The following is a 12,487-nucleotide window of genomic DNA, read 5'->3' as shown; positions in this document are numbered from 1 at the left end:
GATTTAAGAAATGCCTAGCAGGACCTGAGCCAATTTTGGGGTGTCAATTCAACACCCGAACATTATTTCTTCGAAAGAGGAGGCCGGAACCACCACAACCTCAAATTTCGTGGAGACAAAGAGCCGAAACTATTCGTGGTCATGATGGTTTCGGCGGCCGGAGGGGCCCGGGCCCCCTCGGGCCCTCCCTTGTCTCCGTCCCTGATTATATATACACACACCAAGACTAAATTTTACACTAATGTTTTAAGAGAATAAAGATTTAATCTCAATGTACGAAATTGTATAATTTACAAATTTGTTTGGAAAGTCCAATTCGACAATTAAAAAACAATTAAATAAGTCTTTTTAAATTTTTGGTAACACAAAGCTAAAATTTTAAATTTACACAATTTCATATATTATGACTAAATTTGCATTTTTGAAACGTTACACTTAAATTTTACACTTATCTATTATATATATACTGGGTGCCTTTTATGATTATTTTGTTTTTGGCAAAGTAAAGTTTACTTTGTTTTTTTTCACTATTAGATGAGGTAGACTTTAACAAAGTAAGTGCATCAATGGTGGTAAAAATAAATAATACTTACTTTGTCAAAAATAAAGTAAGCATAGCCTAGCCCATATATACTAGCCAAAGAAAAAGAGTTTATTAATCATGATTAATTAATAATATGAAGTTTATTTCTGCTTGATTAGCTGTAGGGTTCACTTTCTTACCCGGTCAAATTTTAGATTTATAATTAGTATAAAATCTTCAAAGCGACATATCTTGTGTATAAGAATCAGTTTATCTATATCAAATTTGTTATTTTTCAAATACTATAATTATTTTCTTAGACTTTTATATATATATTTCATCATCAAAATATCAATTGTTTTGTCTTTTTCTTTGATAGGTGGAGGGAGAGAGGTGCAATGTGATCATTCATATAGGTAGTTAAGAGAATATCATTAGCAAAGCCATTCTTAAGAATTTCAGGTTGGTTGCGGAGGTCCATCACAGCCCATATATATAGTGTGGGGGTGGATCAAGAGTGTAGTTGAGTTGAGGGTGAACCAACGATGCAAGGGGCCGATTGCCACTAGGGATTACCAATATGAGGTTTATTGTAATGTCTTGGACATGGATGCATGTCATTTACTCTTGGGGCAACCTTGGAAATATGATCAAGGTGCTACTCATGCCGGGAGGAGAAACACTTATCAGTTCGTGAAAGTAGGGGTGAAGTACGTCCTCACCGCCATGTTGAGGGAGCCGAACCCGAAGAAGAAGACGACTTTGATTATATGCCCAACTCATAAGTCATTTATCAATGAGTGTGAGGAAAGCCAACTCATCTATGTAGTGATGGTGAAAGCGAGTGGAGGAATGAAGAGCAAAGAGGAGAGAGAAATGTTGGGGGAAGTTAGTCCAATGCTTAAAGAATATAAAGATTTGTTTCCTGAAGAACTTCCATACGGATTATCGCCATTGAGGAAAATCCAACATCATATTATTTTGGTGCCCGAGGCCAGCTTGCCAAGCCTTCCATATTACCGTATGAGTCTGAAGGAAAGCGATATCATGCAAGAGAAGATAGATGAGTTAGTGGAGATGGGGTACATTCAAGAAAGTATGAGTCTGTGTGCGGTTTCGACCCTAATCACACCAAAGAAAGACAACTCATGGCATATGTGTGTTCATAGTCGGGCTATCAATAAAATTACTACCCGATATAGGTTTTCGATATCGCGGCTTGATGATATGTTGGACCAACTTAGTGGGTCGAAAGTCTTCTCCACGATTGATTTACATAGCGGTTATTATAACATTTGAATTAGATGCGGGGATGAGTGAAAGACGGCATTCAAGATGAGAGACGGGTTATATGAGTGGCTAGTGATGCCATTCAGGATGACAAACGCTCTGGGTACCTTTATGAGGTTGATGAACCAAGTGTTACGTCTAGTGATCTAGAATTTCGTTGTGTTCTACTTCGAAGATGTCCTCATCCGTAACCAAACTTTAGAAGAACATGTTGAGCACTTGAGAATTGTTCTAGACTTGTTGATGAAACAACAATTATATGCAAACTCCAAGAAGTGCGACTTTGTAATGGAGAGCCTGATCTTGCTTGGGTATGTTGTGAGTGGCGATGATATTCGGGTAGATGAGGAGAAGGTTCGGACCATCTGGGATTAGCTAACACTAATGTGGGGGATATACGTAGCTTTTATGGGCTAGCAACTTTCTACCGAAGGTTTATCCGGAACTTCAACTCTACTGTGGCACCCCTTACCGAGTGTTTGAAGGAGGGCATATGCTTTAAATGAGAAGATAATCAAGAGGGAAATTTTGGATTAATTAAGGAGAAATTGAGTACGGCTCCAATGCTTTTTTCCAAATTTGAGAAGATTTTCGAGGTTGAATGTGATTCTAGTGGTGTCGGGGTTGGTGGAGTTCTCATGCAAGAGAAGAGACTGGTGGCATATTTTAGTGAGAAAATATACGAGTAAAGTAAAAAATGGGCCACCTATGACAATGAATTTTACGTCATGTGAGAGCATTAAAGACATGTGAGCATTATCTCGTGGGAAAAGAGTTTGTGCTTTACATCGACCACCAAGATTTGAATTACTTGGGGAGCCAAAAGCAACTTTTTAGCTCCATGCATACAAGGTGGTCCGCTTATATGGATAAATTCCCTATAAACTTATTCACAAAGTCGGACAACAAAATAGAGTGGTGGATTCCTTGAGTCGGAGAGTTGCACTTCCCAAGACCATAGCTTTTGAAATGGATTGTTTTGACCATGTGAATGGGGAACACAAGGAGGACTTGAAGTTTGGGGCTATTTGGGAAGCTTGGATTGACTCTTGAAAGTGATTTGGAGATGAAGATTGTATGTGTGTATTGTGTTGTTTGTTATATATATACGAAGACTATTTTTGGAAAATATATAATGGAATAGTCTAGTTTGGTAGTATACATCTAAATGGGTATAAATATGTAATGAGCTTCCTTATTGCGTCAATTTTATAAATTTCTCAAGTTCAAATCCTACTATATATTTTTATTTAATTAAACATCACTGAAAAGCTAACAGGATCAAATCCCTCAACCAAATCGATTTGTGGTTAATCCGATCGATTCAAGCAGTTCGATTCGATTTAATAGCCATTTGAGAACCAACACCAACCGGATCGGAAACCTGACCGACTCATGGTTATTAGTTCAAATCCCACCTATCTCATTTTATTTTTATAGAGTTTTTATTTATTTAAACTTTATTTTTTAAATAATTATAAACTATATTACCATTATTAATTACATTTTGAACTCATTTTTTATTATATCTCTTTTCAATAAAAAAATAATAATTTTAATTCTTTACTTTTAATACTCAAATAACTTAATTTCTGAATTAAATTTTAATTTATGAAAATTATAAAAAAAAATTATAACTAAAAATCAAATAAAGTGTAAAAATGTTATCATTTCTAAGAAATTAGTGTTGAATTTATAGAAAATTAAATATGTCTACTCTTTTTAAGTTGAACACATTTAATTTTTTAGTCGACCGACCAAAAGGATAAAGTTTTAGACTTCAGCATCCTCCACCATTTCTAAAGCTAAGTCGTGATCGACCTGAAGTTGTCGGCACCCTTCTTCTTCCGTCGTTTTTTGGATTCTAAATGTAGGGAGTGTACTAGAGGAAGGAAGTTGAATGAAACTATTTAAGCGAGTCGTTACTATGTTTGATCCATGCTCATGGCACCAATTTTATGTGGTTAAATCCTGTAAGTCCACTTGTACACCTGCAATTGCACTAAAACAAGGTCAAAGGGAGGCCGAAGTCCGCTAACTCACCCCGATGCCTATGTCAGATTTGAGGGAAGACTCGAGGATGAACACAATGGTAAATCAAAGTTACAATATAAGCTTAATGAATGAATGAAGTAATGTACATTGAGCATTTCCTTACTCTATTTATACTGTAATCGAGCTGTAGAAAACGGTTATAAGTTTAGCAGCGGAGCGTGCTACGTTTCAACTCTCAGCACGTGAACGTGTGCCCATATATCAGAGCTCAATATACCTAAAGCCCACTAGGACCATGATTTAAGGGATCAGATATGATTCCTGTAACGGGTGGATCCTTGACGGGGTCTTTGGAGACTTCCTGAGTCAAGACCTTAAGACGTGGTCATATTGAGTAGCTTTGTTGTGGTGACTCCTTCTCTTTCTTGGGTGATGGTGCAAGCTTTGTAAGTGTCATGTGACCAAGTTTATATTCACACGATATCAATAGGTAAAAATCATCTTGAGTCCATGATAATTCTAATTTTCATAGATAGAGCCATTATCTTTCACATACAAGTTATTCACGTACAATTTTTTTTTTTTGTGTCAAAGTGTCTAAAATGCATATTGTATTACTAACACAGTTACAAACAATTTACCAAAATGCATGAAATTGTTTTATTTTATTGATAAACTTGTTTGTAAGATTCGATATGACAGTCAAACAATTGTCAAACCTGGTAGGTTTCACCTGGTCAGTGACTGACCAAGTGAATTTGGTCAGTCATCGTTAGATTTAGAAGGTGTAAATCTGAGCCGTATGATTGTTTTAATCTCCATCATATGATTGTAATAAGTCCATATCTAACGGCGATCGACCAAATTCACTTGGTCAGTCATTGACCAGGTGAAAATTACTGTTGTCAAACCAGTCCGTTCAAATTTCTCATTAGATATGAATAAAATTGACCTTACTTATAAACTTAAGGGGATAAATTTGCACAATTAACACGTTAGGAATAAATCGACATTTTCTCAAATATGATAGGGGCAAAATTAGACTTTATGCTACAAATAAATAAATAATACGAGGTCTAAAAAAACAAGGGCGGCCCGATCCCGGTGCATTACGCATCCCTGCTAAGCGAGGGTCTGGGGAGTGGTCCCACCAATTGGGGCAAGCCTTCCCCTACCAATTTTTTTTTGTAAGAGACCGCTCCTAAGAGTCGAACCCGTGACCTCTCGGTCACACGACAACAACGTTTACCGTTGCGCCAAGTCTCGCCCTCAATATGAGGTCTAATATATTAAAATAAAAGATTAATTAGAAACTCAATAGAACAAATTACAAATTAGAAAGATAAGGAGCATGTTTTTTTGGCATAATTAAACTAAGATGGGTATGTTACAGTGTGATGATACATGAAATAATGACAGTTCCCACATCAATAATGTTTACCTATCTATCTATATATTGTTGTTGTTTGCTTTCTCTTTCTCTTTCTCACACATATGCATATATACACACTCAAAGCCAACTGGCAACTTTGATTGATTCACATACAGATAAAAATAAGAAGGAAGTAAGGACAAAATAAAGAACTACCTCTTCTTTTTCTTCCTCATCTACACTACTTATATACTACCCAACCCAACCCATTAACCCAACAATTCATCATTTCATACAATTTCTTCTCTTTTCTACTGTTCAAATTTCAAAAACAGAAATGGATATGTCTGCTTCTCAATGCACTAGTAGTGGATGTGAGTCTGGTTGGACATTGTACTTGGATCAATCTTCTATCTCCAAAAATCAATACCATCATCATCATCATCATATTGACAATGCCAGATTGGAAGATGATGAAGAAGAAGAAGAAGAGGATTTATCTATGGTTTCTGATGCATCTTCTGGACCTCCACATTATTCTGAATTAGATTATGGAGATTACTGCTTTGATCCTCATAATAAGAAGAAGATTCATAAAACCAAAAACAAGTCCAAACACACAAATCAACACCAATTTTCCTATCTTGATGATACTGCTAGTTCTCATGTGTTTACCAAGGTAATTTTATTTTATTTCCAATTTAATTAGTATTATTCATATATTAATTATTGTCTAATCTGTACATATACAGAAAGAAGCTTCCATGGAGAATGTGTTGGAATTTTCACAAGGTTTTTCTGCAACACATTTCAAGGGCAAATCTTCACTCAAGAATCACTTTGGATTCTTTAAATCAGAAAAACCACTTTCAAAGGAAACAGGTAATTCAAATTAACTTTGATTACGGTTTTGTTTTTTGCTATCTTAACGAAATAAGTTAACCGAATTAGAATTTATTAATCTTATATTTCAGGTGGGTATCAAGGGAGAAAATGGAAATGAAAAAGAAAAAGACTTGCCTCTGCAATTTCAAGGAAAAAGAAAATTGATGAAAAACAAGAGAAAAGGGAATTAGAGTTTTCTTTTTACTTTTTGTTTTTTTGTGGAAATTCTACTCCTTTTCTATGTGTGTCCTGTCAATGCAGAGGGAAACAACCTGAGAACATAGATAAATAATTAATTTCTGTCTTTAAGACTCCATTATTATTATTTTTACAATGTTTATATTTGATTTAGGATTCGATTTGATCATGTTACAAATAACAAGTATGCCCCATAAACATAATCTACAAAACAACTCTTAAATATTCATTAAATTTCACATAATCAAATCAAAAGTAAATTGACCAAGCATGAAATTAGTTGCATAAATCTAGAGAATATAATAGTACAGTTGATAAAGTAGGAGAGAGGGAAAAATGGCTTATATTTATAGAATTTTCATTTTATACTCAAACACAAATAACTACCTAACAGTTATTCATTTATAAAAACGGGTTGGGTTTTATCATGGGTGACCAAGCCCATACTCTCTATTTTTTTTAACAGGGATAAGGGATAAGGTATAAAAATGCCCCCTAACGTTTATAGTCATGAATAATTTTATTCTTAACGTTTAAAATAATGCAATTTTACTCTAACTTTGGCAGTCAATAGCAATTTTATCTCTAACATTGGCAAGTTTGGTCAATTTCAAACATTATTATAAAAAGTAAATAATTTATTAGTCCTCGTATTTTTACCCGACACACCGTTAGTCCTCTTATTTTGAACAACACATTATAATGTTTCTATCTTTTGTCAATATTAACCATTTGGTCTTTCAGGACAGCCATAGTAGATACAAAATGGTCATGTTACTTTGTTATTTTCTTTCTGACTGTTTATGCAAAATATAATAGTTAAAAATCTAAAAAAAATAGACATAAGGACCAAATGGTTAATATTGACAAAAATATGTATCTTATAATTTGTTTTTCAAAATAAATGGACTAAACAGTGCGTTAAGTAAAAAAGATTGGACTAATAAATTATTTACGCTATTATAAAAGACAAATATTTTGTTCTGTCTGCACCAATTGCATATCAGTTCGTTTAAAAAAATTCATAATATCCTATAAATTCGGTGAAATAGTTTGAATTTTTTTATCCAATTTGTACAATAGAGAGTATATTTCTTTTTTATTTTTTTAAAAAATTTCATGTCTAATTATGTGTTTATAATCCGTTACTAATGAGCGATAAAATGACCCACATATGAAGTGTAGATGATAAGATTCATGACCGAGAAGACAGTTTGATGAATTATTTCTCAAATTGATCCAATTTAGATGTTAGAGGTAAAATTGCTTCTAACTGTAGATGTTAGGGGTACTTTTACACCTTATCCCTTTTTAATATTAACATTATCTATATAGAAGTTAATTAAAAGGAAAAAAACATACCGAGGCTCTTAAAAATTATAATTTGGATGGAATGAGTAGTTAATCTTTTATTTCAACGTATTAAGACCCTTATATTTTATTTTTTCTCACATTAAGCTCATGACAATCTGAAATTCGGTTAATAAAGCTTATTCATTTTATCTGTGTTCGAAATTTTTATTTTTAACAGTTAATTTTTTTTAATATGTGCAATATGGTCATATAGAAAGACTATAAAAAATTATTTCGAACTATAAAAAATATAAATACACAAATGAAATGAGTAACCTATTAACTAAATTAGATGTTCTCACAGCTAGTTATAATTTGGTAAGCAAAAACGACAAAACAAAATATATATGATAAAAAAAAACTAGGGACCAATGCACCACAATCAATAAAATAAGGTTGACTTGAATAGTAAGGATCTCTAGTTAATTAAATTAGATCTCGAATTCAATTTCTAATATACGTTGAAAATCCTAATCATGAGATGGCGTGTCGGAACAATATCGAATCGATTAGTCAAATTAATTACTGAATGTACCAAAATGGAAATGATGATGGTTTTTGGGTAATTGAAATGGCAAAAGAAGAAAAGGTTATGGTGATTTTGAAGGAGGGAGTAAAGCATTGATGATAGACACATGGAGAACAGGTTGGAAAAGGGAAGGGGGTAGCTCAAAAGACCAGGTAGAGTTGGTGAATTAGGGTAATGTATGGCTTTTTCTAGAGATGAAGAGAGACATACCTTTTTTTTGCTATGGAAGAAACCAAATGGGTATGCCTTCTTTTTCTACCTAAAGGGACCATAAGCAGCTAGCTCACACTCCCCACCACCTTAATCAAATTCATGCAATTATTGTTTTCTTTTTGTTTTTCTATAATCTCAAAATTAAATTAGTACCCATATCTTCGAAAACGACTTTGATTTTCGCTATATGACAATTTCTTCACATCTGTCTTCTCCTCTCCCTCAAAAACAAATTTTAATTATTTAAATAGTACTACATTACATCAATCACTTTATGACATTACATTACAACAATATCATATACTATATCAATGAATCAGATTAATCCCTCCTTTCCTTTGATTATTCATATGAAATGACATTAGGTTCTTATCATATCTTGGTTCTTGTTTTATAAGATAAGATTAAGAAATAACTAACTATATATTATAGTCACAATCTTTTTCTTTAGGGCCTACTACTCTTTCATTCACTCAACTAGTGTAGTGTGTGTATTATGGTTAATTGGCATATATTATATATAATGCCTAAAAGAGTTTGGATTCATGCTCTTATAATATATTCCCAATCAAACCCACCAATAATTGTTTATGACTTGAAACTAACTTGTCATCTTCTCATCTTATTTATATATAAATTTGTTGCAAATTAAATAATAAACACTTGGATTTCTGAATCATCATCTTATCAACACTTTTCTATCTAAACCCTTGGATTGTAACATCTCACCTTATAATATATATATATATATATATATATATATATATATATATATATAATCACATTGAAAAATAAAAACAAATTGATTGATCCAAATCTGTAATTATTTGGGTGATTTCGGCCATGTTTAGCAAATAATTAGCTGATTACATTAGCTATTAGCTAATTACTATTTTAGTTAGCTGATTGTATATTGTTTGGTAAAACTTAGTTGATTGCTAATAGCTGTTTGCGTAAAATGACAAATAAAGACATGATAAGCCTTTATTTAGGGTTAAAAAGTAGTAATTATGTGTAAAAATATCATTTAAAAGAAATGGAGCAATAAACTAATTGTAAAAACTCGTAAAACCAGCTTTTTCAAAAATAGCTTGTTGGATCCAACAACCTCTTTTAAACATTTCTTCACCGAAATTTGACTAGTCAAAATCTCTAAATGGTTCAAACCTCTAATTTTATCCAAAAAAAACATTTTACTAAACAGGTATTCATTAAATGACCTGTTATTTAACGTTGTAGTACAATACCAGCTCGTCTAATTATCTCTAACTTGATTTCTTCTTCAACCAAACTTGAAATTCGAAATGAGAGAAATAGAAAGAGGGGAAACTTTAAGTTTTCTTTAGTAAAGCAGGAAAATTTCAATTATATGATGTATATTTGGATGGGTTGTTTTTTGAATTATAATTCTTTTGCAACTTACAACTCATTTTTAGATAAAATATCATGAGAGTAAGAGGGTGTTTGTTTTAACTTTTCAAATGAGCGTTTAACGTTTCACTCCAAACCGCATGAAATATAGCGTTTGGTTAGGTTTATATAACCGCATCGTTTAACATTTTTTTAGAATACTGCAGCGTTTTGGAGCTTTTCACGAAAAAATCATTTTTAGAGCTTTTCACGAACAACTGTTTATAGTTATTAATTATTGACAAAATTATCCTTCTTATTTTATAATTTATTTGTTGATTAATTTAAAACATGTCTATATTAGACATTTTAAATACTAACAACAACAGTTCAATATAATTTTACCAAACACTAATAATTAAACAACTAACAATAAATAGATAAACAACAATAGCAGGCAGCTATACAGCAACCGCAACAGCTATTAGCTAACAGCTGAACCAAACAGACTCTTAGTGGTATTAATGTGTCGCTTCAAATGATTATTGGATCAAAAACTAACAATTAAGAAAGACATTTATGGATTGGTTGTTAATATTAACTATACTTCATATATTAGATTGAATTAATTTTGGTTTCGATTGGTTATTAATAACCAATTCGTGGATTAATTTCACCAACACCTATTATTTTAGCTAAATTAAATAATTCAATCAATTTTATTCGAATTCAAACCAAATCAATTTTTTTTCCACAAGAGAAATATAAAAACTTGCAAACGTACAAACATGAAAGAAACATAAGAGCATTGCTAACGACCTCTTAGTTTGACTATTAAGTTAAAATTTGAGAAAATAGAGAAATCACTAAGAGTTTCTACACACCATCAAATCAAAACTAAGAGTTTCTACATCATATCTATTAATAGATAGCCTTTTTCCACTCTTAGTATATCCTTATTTCTTTTTTATTAATAATTTATTATTGAACAGTCTCTCTTCTTTCATTATTGGTAAATATAACAATAATTAATAATTTTAATGATAAAATAATAAATAAAGAGTGAATTAATATGGGAGTATTGTTGGAGATGATATGTATTAGCCACTCTTAAATCACTAAGAGTCAATTATTTATGTTATTTTTAGAGAGTGAACTAAGAGTTTTTTGGAAATGATCATATTGATGTTTGGTGTTTAGAAAGAGAATGAAAATAACTTAAAGTGATGAGTAAGAGGAGGAGGAGATGATGAATTTGATATTTTATTTTTGTTTTGGGGTTTGTTTGTGATAAGTAGATAATAAATTGGTTAATTTATAAAATAAATAAATATAAAGATCAAAATAGTTTTTTACCATTTGACTTTTGACTTTTTTTAACACCGTTAGTCACATTGGACTGTCTTTGCTAACAGAATGAATTACAAAGTACCAGTTTGCAAACTTTTAAACCACGTAGTTTATATTTGAAAATGATCAAAACCAAATGGTTTGTTATTGTACATTTTCCTAAAAATAAGGGATAAAGTATCAAAATAGGCCTAAGATTTTTAGAGAAGTACCAATTTAGACTCTACGTTCAAAATAGCACCAATATAGGCTTAACGCTTACAACATAATATCAATTTAGGCTTAACGTTTACCACATAGTATCAATTTATGAACTACTAACATAACGTGACACGTCATCCGTTAAATCTGCCAACTCAGCATCACGTCACATAAGGTACCAAAATAGGCCTAAGATTTGTAGAAAGTATCGATTTAAGCCTCACGTACAAAATAACACCAATATAGGCTTAACGTTTACAAAATAATACGAACTTAATCTTAGCGTTTAAAAATATATCCAATTTAAGCTGTGGTAAAAACATAATTTTATTTTTCTAGTATGGTACAAATTAAGGAACTGATATTAGACACTTTGGATTTTGTGTGGCTGTATGATAACATTTTGGATACATTTTGCATGAGTTGTCAGTTGACAATTGATATTTTGTGTGCCAATATGGTCATATATCAATATCATTTTAACTAGTGTTAATTTTATGGATATTCAATTACTTTTAGTTTGCATATATTACATGAGTCCATGAAATTTAGGAGTTATGGAATCATTGATGAAAATCAAATATAATGTCTTAATGGACAAGAATAATAATTAATTGTATTATAATAGATAAGAAAATAGAAATAAATAAAAAAGATAACATATAAAGTTAATAGGGAAAGAATATAATATGATTAATTGTGACGTTTGATTTAAATTGGATATATTTTGTAAACGTTGAACTTAAATTCATATTATTTTGTAAACGTTAAGTCTATATTGGCGTTATTTGTACGTGAGGCCTAAATTGATACTTTCTACAAACCTTAGGTCTATTTTGGTACCTTATGTGACATGGTGCTGAGTTAGCAGACTTAACGGATGACGTGTCACTTTCTGTTAGTAATTCCTAAATTGATGCTATGTTGTAAACGTTAAACCTAAATTGATGTTATGTTGTAAGCATTAAATCTATATTGGTGCTATTTTGAAGGTGGAATCTAAATTAGTACTTCTTCCAAAACCTACCTTAGGCTTATTTTAGTATTTTATCCTAAAATAATTCTAAAAAATTAGACTGATAGACACATCAGCATAGCTAGATACCTAAAATTTAAAATCACTCCATAGGTCAGCGAAAGGAAACGGCCTAAAGTTAAAAAGAGCCCACGAGGCCCAATATCTTGACGTTGCTTGAGAGAAACGTATGATCCAATTCTCAAAATCGGA

The 12,487-nt window shown here is 31.8% G+C and overlaps 1 protein-coding gene across 1 annotated transcript; it reads left to right on the top strand.

Moving 5' to 3' along the window:
• The first annotated feature begins 5,316 nt into the window (after nucleotides 1-5,316).
• On the top strand, nucleotides 5,317-6,369 carry LOC136200850 (protein SOB FIVE-LIKE 5-like). The gene is made up of 3 exons (XM_065991327.1): nucleotides 5,317-5,859; nucleotides 5,933-6,062; nucleotides 6,155-6,369. Exons 1-3 carry the CDS (start codon nucleotides 5,518-5,520, stop codon nucleotides 6,181-6,183), a joined length of 501 nt encoding a protein of 166 aa, XP_065847399.1. The 5' UTR covers nucleotides 5,317-5,517; the 3' UTR covers nucleotides 6,184-6,369.
• Nucleotides 6,370-12,487: the final 6,118 nt, after the last annotated feature.

Source organism: Euphorbia lathyris, chromosome 7 (assembly GCF_963576675.1).
Source record: "Euphorbia lathyris chromosome 7, ddEupLath1.1, whole genome shotgun sequence".
Taxonomy (NCBI): domain Eukaryota; kingdom Viridiplantae; phylum Streptophyta; class Magnoliopsida; order Malpighiales; family Euphorbiaceae; genus Euphorbia; species Euphorbia lathyris.
Note: the sequence above shows the minus strand (reverse complement) of the source record. Positions and strands in the feature narration are given on the sequence as shown.